The sequence below is a fragment of the Mesoplodon densirostris genome, chromosome 2 (genome assembly GCF_025265405.1).
Source record: "Mesoplodon densirostris isolate mMesDen1 chromosome 2, mMesDen1 primary haplotype, whole genome shotgun sequence".
In the NCBI taxonomy this organism is placed as follows: domain Eukaryota; kingdom Metazoa; phylum Chordata; class Mammalia; order Artiodactyla; family Ziphiidae; genus Mesoplodon; species Mesoplodon densirostris.
Window position 1 is genome coordinate 169,406,884 of NC_082662.1, and position 21,558 is coordinate 169,428,441.

The 21,558-nt window shown below is 36.2% G+C and overlaps 1 protein-coding gene across 14 annotated transcripts in view; it reads left to right on the forward strand.

The window, feature by feature from the left end:
* Positions 1 to 21,558, forward strand: part of CDC42BPA (CDC42 binding protein kinase alpha) — a 317,120-nt gene that overhangs the window by 102,357 nt on the left and 193,205 nt on the right. For all 14 annotated transcript variants that reach the window (XM_060091342.1, XM_060091328.1, XM_060091334.1 and 11 more), the window contains exon 4: positions 2,634 to 2,729. In XM_060091342.1, the coding sequence (XP_059947325.1) occupies positions 2,634 to 2,729 (96 nt within the window). The remainder of the gene's footprint in view (positions 1 to 2,633; positions 2,730 to 21,558) is intronic.

Consider the following 21,558-nt stretch of genomic DNA (forward strand, 5'->3'; position numbering starts at 1 on the left):
GCTTTATTTGTTTTAAAATTTTCCCTTGGTGATGCTGTTTAATAAATGGCTTTGGAAATTCTATTGCATCAAATAAAATTTATGGAAATAGGTGGAAAAAAATTAAGGTACTTAATTAGGGTAAATTAAGTAATGCTAATTGTTTTATATATCATGGCTGTTGAATTTATCTTGTGGGAAATAAATTATCAGGCACCTGCTATGTGTAGAATACTGTATGATGGTTTTTCAGTGTGTATGGAATGTGGTACAGCCATTAAGAAAAATTAGGTCTCTATGTACTGGTGTGGAAAGCTGTTCAGATATATTGTTACTTGAAAAAAATGACTTACAGAGCACTGTGATCTCATTTGTGTAAAGGAAGAAAAGATAGGGGAGATGGGATGCCATATGAATATAGTTGTGTGTGTGTGTGTGTTTATATGCTTATGTGTATACAGAAATTTTCTGAGAAGAAATTCAACTGAGTTATTGGTAGTAACCTCTGGACATAACAGGTGGACAGTGAAACTATCAGGGCGTGACTCAGGGAGACTTTTAATTTCTACTTTACCTTTCAGTTCTTTTTGGCATAGCAGCTTTTTAATTAAAAATTTAAAGATATATTCTAGAATTATAAAGTATCATATAAAGTTAGTTTTTATTTTTAACCACACATTTCTAAGGTTCTCCAGGATATATCTTTATAATAGTGGAAATATATCCTCAGAAAAAATTAAGACTTTTATAAATCAGTAAGAAAAAGACAATTCATTAGAGAAAATGGGCAAAGGGAGTTTTTCAAAGAGAAAACTCAGATGTCCAATAAGCATATGTAAAATTATTTATTTACAGGGAACTCTACTCGATGCTCTGTGGTGACCTAAATGGGAAGGAAATCCAAAAAGGGATATATGTATATGTATAGCTGATTCACTTTGCTGTACAGTAGAAACTAACACAACATTGTAAAGCAATATACTCCAATAAAAATTAATTTAAAAATTATTTATTTGCACCTGTAATTAGGAATATGTTAATCAAAAGAATGATGAGATATTATTTCACACCCATCATATTGACACACACTTAAAAGTTAACAATGCCAAGTGCAGTTGAGGATGTGGGGAAAAGGGGAGATTTCATACACTAGGGTGAGGGTAGTAACTGGCATACCACTTAAGAAAGAAAATTGGCTGAGTCTGGTAAAGTTGAAAACGCTTAAAACTAATATCTCTGTTTCCAAGTGTATATGCTAGGGAAACTCTTGCAAGTCCCCTACAACGAATGAGTTCTGTTCCCGAGAGTGCGTTCGTAAGTCCAACTTGTTTGTAAGTCCAACAAAGTTAGCCTAGGTGTCCAACTAACACAGTCGGCTATATAGTACTGTACTGTAATAGGTTTATAATACTTTTCACACAAATAATACATAAAAAAACAAACAAAAAATAAAACATTTTTAATCTTACAGTACAGTGCCTTGAAAAGTACAGTACAACACCTGGCATACGGGGGCTGGCATTGAGTGAACAGGCAAGAAGAGTTACTGACTGGAGGAGGGAGGGGAGGTGGGAGATGGTAGAGCTGAAGGATCGTCAGCAATAGGAGACGGAGAGCAAGCTGAAATTTCACTCACGCCTGACATTGATGGCACAGGTTTTAGTTCCTTGCTGGATTCAATTCTATCTACCCCCTTGAAAAAATGATCCAGTGATGTCTGGTTAGTACTGTACCAGCTACATCACTGCTGCTTTTACACTTGCTTCCAGACATCCTGGGCTTGAAATAAAAATACTGTACTACTGTATTGTATACAGTGCTGTACAGTAAAGTACACACAAAAGCACAACCACTTGTAGAGGATGCATGCATGTGGCAACGTATGCCAGACAGGTGAACTAACTTATGTGATTGGACATGTGAACACACGTTCGCATCTTTGAAAGTTCACAATTTGAAGGTTCATATGTAGGGGACTTACTGTACATTTGTACAAATATATTCATTGCAGCATTGAAATAACACAAATGGGTGATTTTCGTGATTGGGGGTTATATAAATAAATTCTGCCGTATTCATACAATGGAATACCACAGCAATTAAAAGGTAAACAGCCATCTATGCAAAGGGATAGATGAAATTACACTATTCATGGCAGTTTTCCAAACACAAAACAATTCTATTGTTTCTGGACACATACATGTGTAATAAAGCATGTGATGGGAAGAATATATACTAACTTCAGATTATTCATTTTCTCAGAGGGAGAAGGGACAGGAATAAGAAGGCTACAACTTGTATCATATTTTCTTAATAACAAAACGATCAGAAGTAAATGTGACAAAATGTTGACATTTATATTATCTAGATGGTAGGTTGGACCATGGTTGTTAAATAATTCTGTGTATTTTTCTGATTTTTTTGAACTACAACAGTATTTTTAAATATAAAGTACTTTTAAGTGTACTGTTCCAGTTGTTCAATTTCTGAGGGGTCTTTGAAACTTGACTTATTGGAAAGTCATATAATATTAGATGTATTCCCTTTTCAGAACAGAAAGTGTAATAAATATTTTAAGCAATTGTTTGCATAATATATTTCCTAGTTTTACATGAAGTATTCTTTATCTAAAAAAATGTTTTTTTCCTTTTCAGACAGCATGTTTTCGTGAAGAAAGGGATGTGTTAGTGAATGGAGACAATAAATGGATTACAACTTTGCATTATGCTTTCCAAGATGACAATAACTTAGTAAGAATCATTTTTTATATGTTTCTATATCCTTATTAATTTTTTATTGGCAGAATTTAGCATTATTTTCTCTTAAGCATTATTTAAATGTAAATGTTATTTAGAAAACCACTGAATTTCAGAGTATAAGTTGTTTGTTTTGATATGTGATTTCTTTCCCTGGGTAATTCAATACCTTTCCATTGCAATTTTTTATGTTTTTTAATAAACACGTCAAAACTAAATCCAAACAGATTTACATTCTATAAAAGGTGGTCAGGATTTTTTCCATTATTTTCTCAAGTTATCTTATTTGTAGTATTCTATTACTATTTAGAATTATACATATTTTTCAAAGTTGTCATGTGTTACTTTAAGTAGAGCCATATTTAAAATCTAGGCTGTATCTAATTTTATATTAACATCATGAACCACTTGACAAAAGAAGTTGGAAAAGAGCTTGGAGGAAAATCAAACTGTTAGAAGCACTACCGATTGAAGATTGAAGAGATGAACAAGTACATAGGAAAATAGGTGATATTTGTCACAGTCGAGTGTACAACTCCTTGGCCTGTTATTCAAAGCTCTTCATTTTCTGACCCCAGTTTTTATTTCAAGGTTTATTTTTTAGCATACATGTGTTGAGTTCCTGTTTTGTGCCAGCTACTACTACTATGTACTGGGATATAAAAATTAATAAGACATTTTTCATTAATTTGATAGATATTTATTGGACATGTGCTGTGTGCTAGGCATTGTTCTTTAGATTCTAGAGACTCAGTAGTGAATAAGACAGACAAAGGATCTCTTTTCTTATTCTTACATTCTTGTGAGGGGAACCAGGCAAGGACTTCACAGTCAAGTAAATAATATTTTCACATTGTTTCATATAAGAAAAATATAACATTTATTCAAAGGTATGAAGTCAATAAGGGCTCTTCTAAGACAAATGTACATTGGCTAAACCAAGAAGGGAGAAGAGGCGGAGATGGCTTGGTGAGCATGGAGATTTGAAGCCACCTGTTATGTTCCTCTTGATGAAGGATAGAAAAAGAGGCTTGGGGATGAGGGAGGAGAGATGAGAGAGTCACATAATATAGCACCTTATACGTTATGGTAAGGAAATTAGACTTTTACAGTCATGAGTTTCAAAAACATATTTTTTTGAGCATGGAACTCTAGTGTGTGTGTTTTGTAAAATGACATTATATCTGAAAGCCTATACAATGAAGCATATAGAAGCGCAACTGCCCTGACTGACCTCTTAGCTTCCTCCTTCCACTTTCCTTCATGCTTTCTCAGGGTTCTTTCACAGAGCAAATTTGGAAGCTGCTGTTTTAGGACTGTAGAAGTGTTTGTGGCAGGAAAGGACTGAGGTTGTTTGAGGGATGAGAGGAAGGCTAGTGTGATTATGATAAGGAGGGGAGAGAGGTATAAAATGAGGCTTCCAGAGTGTAGGCCATGCAGAAGAGTTCGAATTTTATTCTAATTTCCAGGAGGGTTTTAAGGATAGTGTGATAATCAGTTTTATATTTTGTATAGAACATCCTAGCAGAAGTGTTAAGGATGGATTTCAGGGGGCAAAACTAGAGAGACTAGTTAGGAGACAATATTCAGGTGACAGATAATGAGGGATTGAATAAAGGTGACAGTGGGAGGGGATGGTTTCAGGTACTATTTAAGAAGTAAAATAATCAGGACTTGTGTTTGAGTGAGGGTCAGTGGAGGAGAGAGGAGTCAGAATGATTCCCAGTTTTCTGGTGTCTGACTTGTGGGATTCAGTGGTTGGTAGGTGATGAATTGAGTTGGGGAGTATAGGAGGAAGAGAAAATTTAAAGTAGGTGGGAAGATGATTAGTTTAATTTGATATATGTTGGGTTTGAATTGTCATGTGATCCATTTAATGGGTTAGATATGTAAGTCTGGTGTTCCTGAGGGTGTCTTGGAGTTCTTATAGATCAGATTTTGGCAAATTGTGGCCTGCAGCTCAAATCTGTCTCACCACCTATTTTCATACAGCCTGCAAGCTAAGAATTGTTTTTACATTTTTAAGTAGTTGGAAGGAATCAAAAGAAGAACATTTTATGACGTGAGTATTATATTAAGTTCAAATTTCAGTGTTCATAAAGTTTTATTGACACACAGCCATGCCCATTGATTTATGTATTATCTATGGCTGTTTTGTGGCAGAGTTGACTAGTTATGATGGAGACTGGCACTGTGACAGAGGGTAGCACACTATATGTGTTACTCATTGCTTTGCACTTAGACTACAAAGTGCAGTGACAGTTAATAACTTGATAGCATTTCAATTTATAACTTGATAGCATTTCAAGTGCTATATCATGATGTTTTATTATTTTTAAAATTAACAGTGCATATGCCTCATGTCAAAATAAGAAAAGTAGACTTTTCAGTATCATGCTTTTAAGGCACAGTAGAATGTGGATTATTTTGTTAATGAATTAAATTACGGCATAGTGTTTATTGCACAACTACATTTCACTTGTACTAATAGAATACAATAAATGTCTACATTGCCACACTGAGCACTCATCACAACATTCCTAACTCACAGGAAAGCAGCAGTCAGAAAAGTTAGAAAATTTAAAACAATATCTTATCACAGCAGAATTTTTTCACAAAATAAAAAATGAAAATGAGGCTGCAACTGTAGTAAGTCCCTGAGTGGCTCACTTACCAGCCAAACAAGGACAGCCATTTACCAATCTTGAGTTAATTAAATCATGTTTGATTGCAGCAGCCAAAGAAATGTGTCCACAGAAAATAAACTTGTCTAAGACTATTAGCATTTTGGTGAGAACAGTTGCTTCAAGGATCGAGGACAATGGGAGCAGCATCAATGGTGGATTTTAAAACCAGGGAAATAATCATTTCCTGTCACATTGAGAGGGTTTCTTTGACTCTTGAGTTGAAAGACGGTGCTGATTCTGCTCAGTCCTTGTTACTTGAGGAGTCAGTGTTTGAGTCTGAAATAGCTGAGGAATTAGCCTCTGTGAATATCTTGTGTGGAATCATTACAGTCGTATTATTTTCAAAGAAGTTGAGAAAACACTGATTTGGTACAACCTGAATTGGAATCTGCTAAAACATATTACAGTTGAGAGTGGTAAAAATATGTATGAGCAGGAAAAGGCTTATTTGGACAGATTTACAAATCATGTGAAAATATTAGTTGCTTAAAGCATGTGGATGTTCATTGTCTTATTAATCAGCAGGTAGTTTGCAGCAAATATTTGAATCTATCATGTGTTGAACCAGTAGTATCAATGTTGCGCTTCATTCAGTTTTTTGGAAACAACTATTATCATTTCCATGGATTTTTTATCAGAAATCAAAGCTAAACATTCTTGCTGTACCATACAGCCATTCACTTGTTTTGCAGTGGTAACATTTTATTGCGATATTTTGAACAAAGGACCGATTGAAATATAACTGAACAAAAAACCCCACCCTCAGCCATTATTATGAAGTATTGAAAAGGCTTGGAAATTAGCTTTTCCTGTAGACGATATGTTTTAAAAATAAATTTAAAATAAAATTACAAGGCAAAACAACACTTATATGCAAAGCTATGCTATGGTGAAGTCATTTTTTTTTTTTAATTTTATTTTACAAATTAAATCAGTTATACATATACATATGTTCCCATATCCCCTCCCTTTTGCGTCTCCCTCCCACCCTCCCTATCCCACCCCTCCAGGCGGTCACAAAGAACCGAGCTGATCTCCCTGTGCTATGCGGCTGCTTCCCACTAGCTATCTACCTTACGTTTGGTAGTGTATATATGTCCATGCCGCTCTTTCACTTTGTCACAGCTTACCCTTCCCCCTCCCCATATCCTCAAGTCCATGCTCTAGTAGGTCTGTGTCTTTATTCCTGTCTTACCCCTATGTTCTTGATGACATTTTTTTCTTAAATTCCATATATATGTGTCAGCATACAGTATTTGTCTTTCTCTTTCTGACTTACTTCACTCTGTATGACAGACTCTAGGTCCATCCACCTCATTACAAATAGCTCAATTTCATTTCTTTTTATGGCTGAGTAATATTCCATTGTATATATGTGCCACATCCTCTTTATCCATTCATCTGCTGATGGACACTTAGGTTGCTTCCATGTCCTGGCTATTGTAAATAGAGCTGCTATGAACATTTTGGTACATGACTCTTTTTGAATTATGGTTTTCTCAGGGTATATGCCCAGTAGTGGGATTGCTGTGTCATATGGTAGTTCTATTTGTAGTTTTTTAAGGAACCTCCATACCGTTCTCCATAGTGGCTGTACCAATTCACATTCCCACCAGCAGTGCAAGAGTGTTCCCTTTTTTCCACACCCTCTCCAGCATTTATTGTTTCTAGATTTTTTGATGATGGCCATTCTGACCGGTGTGAGATGATATCTCATTGTAGTTTTGATTTGCATTTCTCTAATGAGTAAAGATGTTGAGCATCCTTTCATGTGTTTGTTGGCAGTCTGTATATCTTCTGTGGAGAAATGTCTATTTAGGTCTTCTGCCCATTTTTGGATTGGGTTGTTTGTTTTTTTGCTATTGAGCTGCATGAGCTGCTTATAAATTTTGGAGATTAATCCTTTGTCAGTTGCTTCATTTGCAAATATTTTCTCCCATTCTGAGGGTTGTCTTTTGGTCTTGTTTATGGTTTCCTTTGCTGTGCAAAAGCTTTGAAGTTTCATTAGGTCCCATGTGTTTATTTTTGTCTTTATTTCCATTTCTCTAGGAGGTGGGTCAAAAAGGATCTTGCTGTGATTTATGTCATAGAGTGTTCTGCCTATGTTTTCCTCTAGGAGTTTGATAGTGTCTGGCCTTACATTTAGGTCTTTAATCCATTTTGAGCTAATTTTTGTGTATGGTGTTAGGGAGTGATCTAATCTCATACTTTTACATGTCCCTGTCCAGTTTTCCCAGCACCACTTATTGAAGAGACTGTCCTTTCTCCACTGTACATTCCTGCCTCCTTTATCAAAGATAAGGTGACCATATGTCCGTGGGTTTATCTCTGGGCTTTCTATCCTGTTCCATTGATCTATCTTTCTGTTTTTGTGCCAGTACCATACTGTCTTGATTACTGTAGCTTTGTAGTATAGTCTGAAGTCAGGGAGCCTGATTCCTCCAGCTCCGTTTTTCGTTCTCAAGATTGCTTTGGCTATTCGGGGTCTTTTGTGTTTCCATACAAATTGTGAAATTTTTTGTTCTAGTTCTGTGAAAAATGCCATTGGTAGTTTGATAGGTATTGCATTGAATCTGTAGATTGCTTTGGGTAGTAGAGTCATTTTCACAATGTTGATTCTTCCAATCCAGGAACATGGTACATCTCTCCATCTATTTGTATCATCTTTAATTTCTTTCATCAGTGTCTTATAATTTTCTGCATACAGGTCTTTTGTCTCCTTAGGTAGGTTTATTCCTAGATATTTTATTCTTTTTGTTGCAATGGTAAATGGGAGTGTTTCCTTGATTTCACTTTCAGATTTTTCATCATTAGTATATAGGAATGCCAGAGATTTCTGTGCATTAATTTTGTATCCTGCTACTTTACCAAATTCATTGATTAGCTCTATTAGTTTTCTGGTAGCATCTTTAGGATTCTCTATGTATAGTATCATGTCATCTGCAAACAGTGACAGCTTTACTTCTTCTTTTCCCATTTGGATTCCTTTTATTTCCTTTTCTTCTCTGATTGCTGTGGCTAAAACTTCCAAAACTATGTTGAATAAGAGTGGTGAGAGTGGGCAACCTTGTCTTGTTCCTGATCTTAGTGGAAATGGTTTCAGTTTTTCACCATTGAGGACGATGCTGGCTGTGGGTTTGTCATATATGGCCTTTATTATGTTGAGGAAAGTTCCCTCTATGCCTACTTTCTGCAGGGTTTTTATCATAAATGGGTGTTGAATTTTGTCAAAAGCTTTCTCTGCATCTATTGAGATGATCATATGGTTTTTCTCCTTCAGTTTGTTAATATGGTGTATCACGTTGATTGATTTGCATATATTGAAGAATCCTTGCATTCCTGGAATAAACCCCACTTGATCATGGTGTATGATCCTTTTAATGTGCTGTTGGATTCTGTTTGCTAGTATTTTGTTGAGGATTTTTGCATCTATGTTCATCAGTGATATTGGCCTGTAGTTTTCTTTCTTTGTGACATCCTTGTCTGGTTTTGGTATCAAGGTGATGGTGGCCTCGTAGAATGAGTTTGGGAGTGTTCCTCCCTCTGCTATATTTTGGAAGAGTTTGAGAAGGATAGGTGTTAGCTCTTCTCTAAATGCTTGATAGAATTCCCCTGTGAAGCCATCTGGTCCTGGGCTTTTGTTTGTTGGAAGATTTTTAATCACAGTCTCAATTTCAGTGCTTGTGATTGGTCTGTTCATATTTTCTATTTCTTCCTGATTCAGTCTTGGCAGGTTGTGCATTTCTAAGAATTTGTCCATTTCTTCCAGGTTGTCCATTTTATTGGCATAGAGTTGCTTATAGTAATCTCTCATGATCTTTTGTATTTCTGCAGTGTCAGTTGTTACTTCTCCTTTTTCATTTCTAATTCTATTGATTTGAGTCTTCTCCCTTTTTTTCTTGATGAGTCTGGCTAATGGTTTATCAATTTTGTTTATCTTCTCAAAGAACCAGCTTTTAGTTTTATTGATCTTTGCTATCGTTTCCTTCATTTCTTTTTTATTTATTTCTGATCTGATTTTTATGATTTCTTTCCTTCTGCTACCTTTGGGGTGTTTTTTTGTTCTTCTTTCTCTAATTGCTTTAGGTGCAAGGTTAGGTTGTTTATTCGAGATATTTCCTGTTTCTTAAGGTGGGATTGTATTGCCATAAACTTCCCTCTTAGAACTGCTTTTGCTGCATCCCATAGGTTTTGGGTCGTCGTGTCTCCATTGTCATTTGTTTCTAGGTATTTTTTGATTTCCTCTTTGATTTCTTCAGTGATCACTTCGTTATTAAGTAGTGTATTGTTTAGCCTCCATGTGTTTGTATGTTTTACAGCTCTTTTCCTGTAATTGATATCTAGTCTCATAGCATTGTGGTCGGAAAAGATACTTGATACAATTTCAATGTTCTTAAATTTACCAAGGCTTGATTTGTGACCCAAGATATGATCTATCCTGGAGAATGTTCCATGAGCACTTGAGAAAAATGTGTATTCTGATGTTTTTGGATGGAATGTCCTATAAATATCAATTAAGTCCATCTTGTTTAATGTATCATTTAAAGCTTGTGTTTCCTTATTTATTTTCATTTTGGATGACCTGTCCATTGGTGAAAGTGGGGTGTTAAAGTCCCCTACTATGATTGTGTTACTGTCGATTTCTCCTTTTATGGCTGTTAATATTTCCCTTATGTATTGAGGTGCTCCTATGTTTGGTGCATAAATATTTACAATTGTTATATCTTCTTCTTGGATTGATCCCTTGATCATTATGTAGTGTCCTTCTTTGTCTCTTCTAGTAGTCTTTATTTTAAAGTCTATTTTGTCTGATATGAGAATTGCTACTCCAGCTTTCTTTTGGTTTCCATTTGCATGGAATATCTTTTTCCATCCCCTTACTTTCAGTCTGTATGTGTCTCTAGGTCTGAAGTGGGTCTCTTGTAGACAGCATATATATGGGTCTTGTTTTTGTATCCATTCAGCCAGTCTGTGTCTTTTGGTGGGAGCATTTAGTCCATTTACATTTAAGGTAATTATCGATATGTATGTTCCTATTCCCATTTTCTTAATTGTTTTGGGTTCGTTATTGTAGTTCTTTTCCTTCTGTTGTGTTTCTTGCCTAGAGAAGTTCCTTTAGCATTTGTTGTAAAGCTGGTTTGGTGGTGCTGAACTCTCTCAGCTTTTGCTTGTCTGTAAACGTTTTAATTTCTCCATCAAATCTGAATGAGATCCTTGCTGGGTAGAGTAATCTTGGTTGCAGGTTTTTCTCCTTCATCACTTTAAGTATGTCCTGCCACTCCCTTCTGGCTTGTAGAGTTTCTGCTGAGAGATCAGCTGTTATCCTGATGGGGATTCCCTTGTGTGTTATTTGTTGTTTTTGCCTTGCTGCTTTTAATATGATTTCTTTGTGTTTAATTTTTGACACTTTGATTAATATGTGTCTTGGTGTATTTCTCCTTGGATTTATTCTGTATGGGACTCTCTGTGCCTCCTGGACTTGATTAACTATTTCCTTTCCCATATTAGGGAAGTTTTCAACTATAATCTCTTCAAATATTTTCTCAGTCCCTTTCTTTTTCTCTTCTTCTTCTGGAACCCCTATAATTCGAATGTTGGTGCGTTTAATGTTGTCCCAGAGGTCTCTGAGACTGTCCTCAACTCTTTTCATTCTTTTTTCTTTATTTTGCTGTGCAGCAGTTATTTCCACTATTTTATCTTCCACGTCACTTATCCGTTCTTCTGCCTCAGTTATTCTGCTATTGATCCCTTCTAGAGTAATTTTTATTTCATTTATTGTGCTTTTAATCGATGCTTGATTCGTCTTTAGTTCTTCTAGGTCCTTGTTAACTGTTTCTTGCATTTTGTCTATTCTATTTCCAAGATTTTGGATCATCTTTACCATCATTATTCTGAATTCTTTTTCAGATAGACTGCCTATTACCTCTTCATTTGTTAGGTCTGGTGGGTTTTTATCTTGCTCCTTCTCCTGCTGTGTGTTTTTCTGTCTTCTCATTTTGCTTATGTTACTGTGTTTGGGGTCTCCTTTTTGCAGGCTGCTGGTTCGTAGTTCCCGTTGTTTTTGGTGTCTGTCCCCAGTGGCTAAGGTTGGTTTAGTGGGTTGTGTAGGCTTCTTGGTGGAGGGGACTACTGCCTGTGTTCTGGTGGATAAGGCTGGATCTTGTCTTTCTGGTTGGCAGGTCCACGTCTGGTGGTGTGTTTTGGGGTGTTTGCGGACTTTTTATGATTTGAGGCAGCCTCTCTGCTAATGGGTGGCGTTGTGTTCCTGTCTTGCTAGTTGTTTGGCATAGGGATTTCCAGCACTGTAGCTTGCTGGTCGTTGGGTGAAGCTGGGTGCTGGTGTTGAGATGGAGATCTCTGGAAGATTTTCGCCGTTTGATATTATGTGGAGCTGGGAGGTCTCTTGTGGACCAGTGTCCTGAAGTTCGCTCTCCCACCTCAGAGGCACAGCACTGACTCCAGGCTCCTCAATTTGGGATGATTTGTTGTCTATTCATGTATTCCACAGATGCAGGGTACATGAAGTTGATTGTGGAGCTTTAATCCGCTGCTTCTGAGGCTGCTGGGAGAGGTTTCCCTTTCTCTTTGTTCTCACAGCTCCTGGGTCTCAGCTTTGGATTTGGCCCCGCCTCTGCGTGTAGGTCGCCGGAGGGCGTCTGTTCTTCGCTCAGACAGGACAGGGTTAAAGGAGCAGCCTCTTCGGGGACTCTGGCTCACTCAGGCCGGGCGGGAGGGAGGGGCACGGAGTGCGGGGCGAGCCTGCAGCGGCAGAGGTCGGCGTGACGTTGCACCAGCCTGAGGCGCGCCGTGCGTTCTCCCAGGGAAGCCGCCCCTGGATCCCGGGACCCCGGCAGTGGCAGGCTGCACAGGCTCCCGGAAGGGCGGTGTGGACAGTGACCTGCGCTCGCACGCAGGCTTCTTGGCGGCGGCAGCAGCAGCCCCAGCGTCCCACGCCCGTCTCTGGGCTCCGCGCTTTCAGTCGCGACTCCCGCCCGTCTCTGGAGCTCCTCCACGCGGCGCTCTTAATCCCCTCTCCTCGCGCACCAGGAAACCAAGAGGGAAGAAAAAGTCTCCTGCCTCTTCGGCAGCTCCAGAGTTTTCCCGGACTCCCTCCCGGCTAGCTGTGGCACATTAGCCCCCTTCAGGCTGAGTTCTCGCTGCCAGCCCCAGTCCTCTCCCTGCGCTCTGACCGAAGCCCGAGCCTCAGCTCCAGCGCCGCCCGCCCCGGCTGGGGAGCAGACAAGCCTCTCGGGCTGGTGAGTGCCGCTCGGCACCGCTCTTCTGTGCGGGAATCTCTCTGCTTTGCCCTACCCAGGTATGTGGGGAGTTTCTTGCCTTTTGGGAGGTCTGGGGTCTTCTGCCAGCGTTCAGTAGGTGTTCTGTAGGAGTTGTTCCACGTGTAGCTGTATTTCTGGTGTATCTGTGGGGAGGAAGGTGATCTCCGCGTCTTACTCTTCCGCCATCTTACCCGGAAGTCTGGTGAAGTCATTTTGACAACTGACATTGTTTGAATCACAAGTAATGTCAAACTGCTGTATCTACTTCCCATGCTGTCAAAAGTAAACAGGAGTGAGATCTCCATTTCCACATGGATTCGCAGCCGATAGATCTTTTGAGCTCAAACTACAGTTCTAGCAGCAATTTTTGGAACTTGATGCAAGTGCAAAGGAAGTGTTTGTAGTTCAACATCCATTTAACTGTGCAGTTGAGAACTTCCACCTAAATTTCAGTTAGAAGTGGTTAATCTGCAGTAATGACATACTTATACACAGGAATCAGGAGAAAATTTTAATAGCATTCTATAAATGCATTTCAAGTAGAGGAATATGCTCAATCAAAATTATATACTCATGAACTGATACGAGTATTTGGCAGTACCTATCTTTGTGAATAGAGTTTCACAGATGAAATATGTAGAATCTCAATACAGATCAGCATTTGCAGATTGATGGTAGGGAATACTATCTTTGAGCCCCAGTTAAGCAAACTGTTCTATTCCCCTCTCCCCACAAAAGAATTAATTTTCTCATTAGTAGTCCATATTACAAAAATTGTATTCAATTATCATTATTATATTTTGCATTTTGCTAGTGAAATGTGTGGAAATTTCTTTTCTCTCTTATTATATATGTACCTATATAATATCCTTGATTTTGCCTCTTGGCCTGCCAAGCCTAAAGTATTTACTTTCTGGTCCTTTACAGAAAAACTTGACCACCGTCTTTTGTAGATAACAGTGAATACAAGGAGTAAATGAGAATCACTGAGCAGTGCTTGTAAAATGAGAAAACAAGTTTGCCTAGAGAAGTCAGAGATAGGGCACCCCAAGAAGTAGAAAACTAATGGAAATGGTCAGAGCAAGAAAGAGAATCAAAATACTGTACCATGGAAACTGAAAGGAGAGTTGGTAGAGAAAACCATTAATAGTGTTAAATATAGTATAGTGGTAAATAAAAAGATATGACTGGAAATACTGTGCCTGCCCAAATTCTCTGTTTCAGCCTCAGTGGAGGGAATACCCTCCACTCTTGAGCATTCTGTGTACTCTTTTATTTTTTGTCTTTGTTTTTATTGTCCATGATATCTTTCATACTAGTGCCACTCCTTCCTCTTCCTGCCACTAGTCCTGTTGAAGTCTAGCTAATACTTTAGAATTGTACTCAAATTCTACATCTTAACAGTATTTCCAGAATTCCCAATTTGAATTAATCTTTCTTATTTCATTTTAGCTTTACATTTTTTAGTACTGCTATTATATGATTAACCTACGTATGTATGTATCTTTGATTTTTTTGGTACAACTTAAAAAATTTTTAAATAGATGACATGAACCCTGCTATCTTTAGCTAAAATATAATTAGAGGTTAGTGTAACTTAATAGCCGTGAAGTTTATCTGATTTCAGGCCAGGTTCAGGTGTTCAAACAGGGTCATTACTTGTCTTTGTATCCCATACATTCTTCCAGAGTATAAAAGTGTTTTTCAAACTTCAAATTGTGAGTCATAAAATCAGTTTAGTAGGTTACACCAACATTTAAAAAATTAAATAGACTAGGAAATGACAGAGTTCAAATAGTAAGAGTAAATAGTGTTTCATGACATTTCTTTTATAATGGTTACTGAATAATTATATAAACCATATTATTTTTGTGGGTTATAGTCAGAATTGTTTAAAAGTCATAATGTAGAGCTTTGCACATCTTAGTGGCTCAGTTGTTAAATTGAATGGAGTATTTTACTTGAATTTACCATACTTATATGAGATTTTAGGGATAAATGTATCAGTGCAAATATAATCTGCATAGATTTGTCAGCAAAATTAAGAGTAAATCGAACATATGCCAAGTATTTGCTTAGCAAAATTATAACAGTTTATCATGATGACTTTTCAAAAGTTTTTGGATAAGGACTAAAATCCACTTTGACAATGAATTCTACTGTAGATAGATGTAACACTGTATATTTATGGATTGCTTAAAAATCTACATTTTGCTATAAATATAGAAATATATATAGATACAGAAATAAAATGTCCAAATGCCAAATTTTATATAGCAAAATTTTGCCTAATTTTCAATGAATAAAAGCCTGACTTATCATTCTCTCGCCTCTGAGTTATTTAGTCTTATCTGTGCTCTTTGCATTTGAGATTAGGATTAATATTTCTTTTTCAAAGACATTTCTAAGAAATTGTGTGTATATGTCAGCCATTAATTATATTAGAATTAAAATTCCACAATAACTGGAAGAGGACTGAAATACTCTAGTAGTCAGCTCTCCTGTAAACTGCCAGTTTTTCTTTAGTTTAGGGAAACCTTCATGGTATATTAGTCTCAAGAGTCAGAAGTCCTAAATTGTCTTGTTATCATCAAAGGTTTTCTTTTGAATATTCATGAAATATTAGAAAATAAAATCACTAAAAAATGTTGACAAACCTTGTTTTAGATACCCAAAAAGAAATTTTATTATACATAGTTATTTTCCAAAATAACTTTTAACCCTAGTAGCCCTAAAGCAGTCAAATAAGTAACATGATTTACAGAGCTGTGCAGTTCAAGGAAGCTGTGGTAAATAATTTGACTTTCATTTGTAATATGCTCAAATATCACTCTAGCCAGTTTATGAAAAAAATATATGGTCATAGCATATGTACATTTTATTTGTTTAGGAAGAACTTGCATAATTTAATGAATGATATTAAGATGTGATTAGAAGATTTTTTCCTTAAGAAAAACTCATTAAATACAAACCTACTTAGTTGTATCTATATGGACACATAAACTTCTTATCACTTAGATATCATTTAGAATATTACAAATCAATGAAAATTTCTTTTTTCCTCACATTTTCTTATTCACTGTTTCCCATTATTTTATGTTTGAGGAAGAAAAAAAAACAGATAGGAAAATATTTAAAGCAAAAATTTTGCTTTTTGAATTAGCATTTGTAAACTGATTAGAGGATGAAAGATATTTAAATATTAAATTGTAATTAGTCATATGAACTTTAAATTCTTTACAGGAATCCAGTTTGTGCTGGAGATAGAAATTATTAGAAAGGTATTTTTGTAAGAGTGAAAAAAAAGGGCTAGGAGGGATAAATAAAAGGTGGGGCTCTAAGGATTGACTATTAATCTCTTCTTGTGACAGCAAGATGACTAAAGGAGTTTGGTATTCTCCGTAAGAAGATTTCTAAAAGCATATGTGTTCTGTGAAATGTTTTTTCTCTGGACACAATCTATTTATTGTATGTTTTCACATACTTTAGCATTCTTTCCTTGGAATGTAGTTCCTTAAAAAGCACAAACTTTGAATTAGAGATTTTTTAGAAATTCAGAGTTGGAAATTTTCTGATGTGTATATCTACACCTAGAGATCTGTTTATTTTGGAGGGATACAAGATTTCTGAGGACTCAGCCTGTATCCTTAATTTCTTATTTGTTATTCTGATGCTTAGCACGTACCCTTTTATGTCATGGATATTGTCAACTTTTTTACTGAACACTGACTTTCTTTAATTTGAGTAAGAAGGAAACTGATCAAAGATCAAGAACTCTGAGTTCTGGCTTTCCTACTCTTTAATGTAATGTTTGGGCAAATCATTTATCTTTATTGTCTCTTATTACATAGCCATAAAGCAGGAATAACAGTTATGATCCCTATCTCCAGTATAGGGACATTATACAAATATTCCTGCACCCTCATTCTATAACCCCTACTTCCTGGGAAAAATGAAAGCCATTGGTGACTCAAGCATGAACTTTCTTAACTTTCTGTGCTCTGATCTCAGCATTTCCTTTCATCCTTCCCCCGTATACAAATTTATCCATATTTGGGCCTATTCTTTTCTTTTTTCTCAATGTGGATGAGGTAGATCTTTATATTTAGGATTATTCCTGTCAACCTTTCCCTTTGACTCCATCACCTTTGGCCTTTTGTAGAACTTTACTCCATTGGTCAACTTCGATTTGACTAGATCTTTTCCTCTCTACAATACAGAGATCTGTATACATTAAAAAGTTAATAGTCCTTACCTTCATCTTTCATTTCACCCTCTTGAGGTAACTAATGTTAACTTTGCTGTATCCTTTCATTTTTTACGCTTTGTATAATTGTATGTTTGTGTGTGTATGTATATTTTCTTCCTTTTTATAAAAATGGGATTACAAAGTATGTATTACTCTGCAGCTTGCTGTTGTTGCTTAAAATATCTCATGGGCATGTATATTTAATTTTTCTTTGGGGCAACAGTATCATATTTCATAGAATGGATATGTTGAATGGATCCATTTAACAGTTTTCTTATTGATCTCTATTCATACTTTCTTATTTGTTCCAGTTATCAACAGTGCTGTCCAGTAAACATACTTGCCCATATGCCTTACACATTGGAGCTTTTATTTTAATTGACTATATCCCTAAGAGTGGAAATGCTAGATCAAGGGGTATGCACCTTTTAAAATTAAGTAGATACTGTGAAATTACTTTCCCAAATAGTTGTAGTTTATCGTCTTCCAAAAAAACAGTGTTGTTTTAAGTCACTTTCTCCAAAACAGTAATGATCATTTTGCTAATCTAATTGGTGAAAGATATCTCTTTGTTGCTTTGGTTTTGACTATGTATTGGGTTGGCCAACAAGTTTGTTCAGTTTTAAGTAAAAATAAAAGACATTTTTCACTTTCACGAAGAACTTTATTGAACAGCGTATTGACTAACCGAATGAATTTGTTGGCCAGCCCAATATTAATTGGCTAATTGTGTTTCCTCTTATATGAGGAAATAGCCTGTTAATATCCTCAACCTAGTTTTGTTGGATTGCTTGCCCTCTTCTTAACAACTGGTAGGACCTCTTTATGTTAGGATTATTATCTCCTTGACATGTCTTATGAATATTGCCTCTCAGTCTATGGTTTTCTTAAACTTGTTTAAAGACACTTTTGCCATATTGAGTAATATTTTAAAGGTAGTCTATAAGAACTTGTCCTACTGGATATTAAATTTTACTAATTAGTCAATGAGAACAATATGATATTGATATAGAAATAGACAACTGTAGCAGAATAGAGTGCCCAGGAGCAGATCCAAGTGTATTAATGTCTTAAAATACAATGAGGGGGCATTTCAGTTAAACTGGGGGAAAGAATGGAATATTTAACTACTTGTTTTCGATAATTGACTCTCTGTATATAAGAAAATAGTCTTCATACCTTGTACAAAAATAAATTTCAGACAAATGAATGAATGAACCTGATTAAAAGGTTGGGTTCTTTTCCTTTAAGAGCCTGCAGCAATACCCTCTTCTTATCCCTGTCAAAAGATTTATATTACACTGAAATTGCCCATTAATTTGTGTTTTCTTCTTCATTAGATTGTAATACCATGAAGGCAAGAATTATGTCTAATTTGTTGTGGTATCTCCATTGCATAAGTGTATTGTTAGCACACAGTAGGTTCTTATATATAAATATCTGTGGACTTAGTAAATGAATTTGTTTGTCCCTTTCTTGTTCTGTATTCTATTTTCCATTCCCAAGAAAATTATCTACAGAATAAAATATATTATAGAAAGCTATTCACTTTGGTCTTAAACTTGTAGTAGTAATGTAGTCGAGAGGCCAGGAGCCTGGGTTAGGATTGTTGGTAGTGGGTAGGGATAGAAGTAGATGGACTTCATAGAGATTTTAGTAGGGAGTAGACTCAACAGGACCTGGATGATTTAGTTGAATGTTATAGTGAACAAAGGAAAAAACATAAAAGAATGACTTGGAGACATTCATTGGGATATGTTATAGAGGAAAAGGGGCTTTTTTTCCTATGTGAGGTTATTACTTGTTTGCCTTTCTGGATGCATTTTTGTCTCCCTAACACTAAAACCCTATTGCAAGTGTAGTTCATTTTCAACTCATTGCTTTTCTCTTGAGAATCTTCTTTTGTGTTTTCTGCTTCTTGCTTCTCCCAGTTGCTGAGTTCTGTTTTAACTACAGCTACTTTACCTCTGAGGACATGGTGGGGAAAGAATGTGAGTAGGCAAAGCCAGAGCATGTTTAGCAGGCAGCAGGAAAGGAAAACTAGGAATATTTATGTATTCATCATTTTTTATTCTATCTCAAGGACGTTGTTTACTGTAGAAGAGGTTCAGTAAGGCACACTGAAAGCTTGGAAGTGAAGGGATCCATGGGTTTATTAAGGGAAGCACATAGCAGCAGTATGTGGATGAAAGTAGAAGATAGATGATGACTCAAGGAGCCTAAGTTTTAAATGGTGACCGTGGGTGGCAGAAATGTTGAGATGATTATTTTTCAGCAGTTTATTGACAGATGGTGTACTCAGACCTTAGGAGTCTGGTGTGGCAAGAATAGAGTACACTTTCAAGAGAGGAAAGCCTTTGATGTAGAAGCCTTTGATCTCTTTATCCTCTGTTTGGTACCAAAAAAATCCTGATTGGCACCTAGTAAATGTTTATTGAAGAAATGAGTTATGTTATATGACTTCCTATGTATAAATATTAGATTCCAGTTTTAATAGACTTGTTTTTTTGTTTGAAAACTTTCTGTGTTTGTTACTATACTCAAAGTACTTCTTTTTAAAGTAAGAGCTGTGGATTTCTGCTCTACATCCATTGCCAATTCTAGCAACATGTTTATGTTAACAAAATTTTATTACATTAAATTATTTTGTTCTAACCTTCTTGACAGAGACTGTTAAACATTAGGCCTAATAAATATAGCAAGTAAACCATAGACCAGGATTTGAAATACATTGTTGCCCTAACTTTCAAGGATTTAAAACATGAAATAAGTTTCTTTTATTTAACAAAATTGCCATGCTTGTAGTTCTAATGTATAGTAATAAGAATGTGAATTTTCTCAAGACGCTTTAACTCTTAATGTCAATAAGATATTACTTGGTACTATCCTTGAAATAATAACTCCATTCTATAATAAAATCACCTGAACTTTAAGACATTATAACTTACATTCTAAATATATTCTATTTACTAACCATCATGCTAAGTGCTATACTCTGAAGAAGGTATCATTATTGTAGTTATATAGATGACAAAGTAAAGTACCAAAGAAATTAAGTAATTTTTCAAAAGCCACTTATAACCTATAGTCAGAATTTGAATACAGGTCTCTGTGACTACAAAGTCCATCTTTCCACTGTGTCTAGTTTTCACTCATTGTATGACATGACATAACATGACATAACATAATATACACATGTATATGTAATACGTGTTTATAAAGCAATCCAGAAAATAACAAAAAGCTATGACATAGTCTGTAATCTAACAACCCAGAGATAATCGCTGTCAACATTTTGGTGTATACTCCTTGTTTTTTCTTTTTTCGTATACACACACTGTAAAGGAACACTCTGTTGTTTTTATTTACATTACACACAGTACTCTCTGAACAGTACTTCACTTAGATGTGTGGGTTTTCCACACATCACGCAATTCTCCCACGCTAGCTGGGTGTCCCATAATTTAACTGAATTCTGATACTATCTAACTAGAGATAGCATCAGATCTCACAGGTTGAGGGTTCAGTCCTGCAAGATGGCTCCCCATACTCCCCAGTCCAAAGTCCATGTTGTTACTTGTGCTTCTGACCTACAGGCTATAGATCGGAGATTTCCACCGCCCCCTCCTCTGATGCTGTTGCTTTGCTAGAGCAGCTCACAGAACTCAGGAACAGCCCAATGAAAGAGATGTGTAGGGCAGGTATGAGGAAAGGGGCATGGAGCTTCATGCCCTCTCCAAGAATGTACCACTCTCCCAGCACCTCCACTTGTTTGCCATCCTGGGCACTATCTAAACCCCATGCTGGTTTTTTATGAAGGCTTCATTACTTAAGCATGATGGATTAAATAATTGGCCATTGATTTTTTTTTAATTGAAGTATAGTTGATTTACAATGTTGTGTTTGTTTCTGGTGTATAGCAAAGTGATTCAGTTATACATATATATATATATATATATATATATATATATATATACATATTCTTTTCTACTATGATATATTATAGAATATTGAGTATAGTTTTCTGTGCTGTACAGTAGGACCTTGTTGTTTATCTATTTTATGTATAGTAGTTTGTATCTGCTAATCCCAAACTCATAAGTTATCCTTCTCCCACCCCCTTTCCTCTTTGGTAACTATAAGTTTGTTTTCTATGTCTGTGAGTCTGTTTCTGTTTTGAACATAAGTTCATTTGTGTTACATTTTAGATTCTACATGTAAGTGATATCTTGTGGTATTTGTCTTTCTCACTTATTTCACTTAGTATGATAATCTCTAGGTCCATCCATGTTGCTGCAAATGGCATTATTTTATTTTTTATGGCTTAGTGGTATTCCATTGTATATATATACCACATCTTCTTTATCTATTCATCTGTCAGTGGAAATTTAGGTTGCTTCCATGTCTTGGCTATTGTAAATAGTGCTGCTATGAACGTTGGGGTACATGTTTCTTTTTGAATTAGAGTTTTCTCCAGATATAAGCCCAGGAGTGGGATTGTTGGATCATATGGCCGTTGATGATTGATTCAACTTCCAGTCCCTTTCCCTGGAGGTCGGGGGTTGGGGGGGAGGGTGTGAGACTGAAAGTTCCAATACCCTAATCTTGGT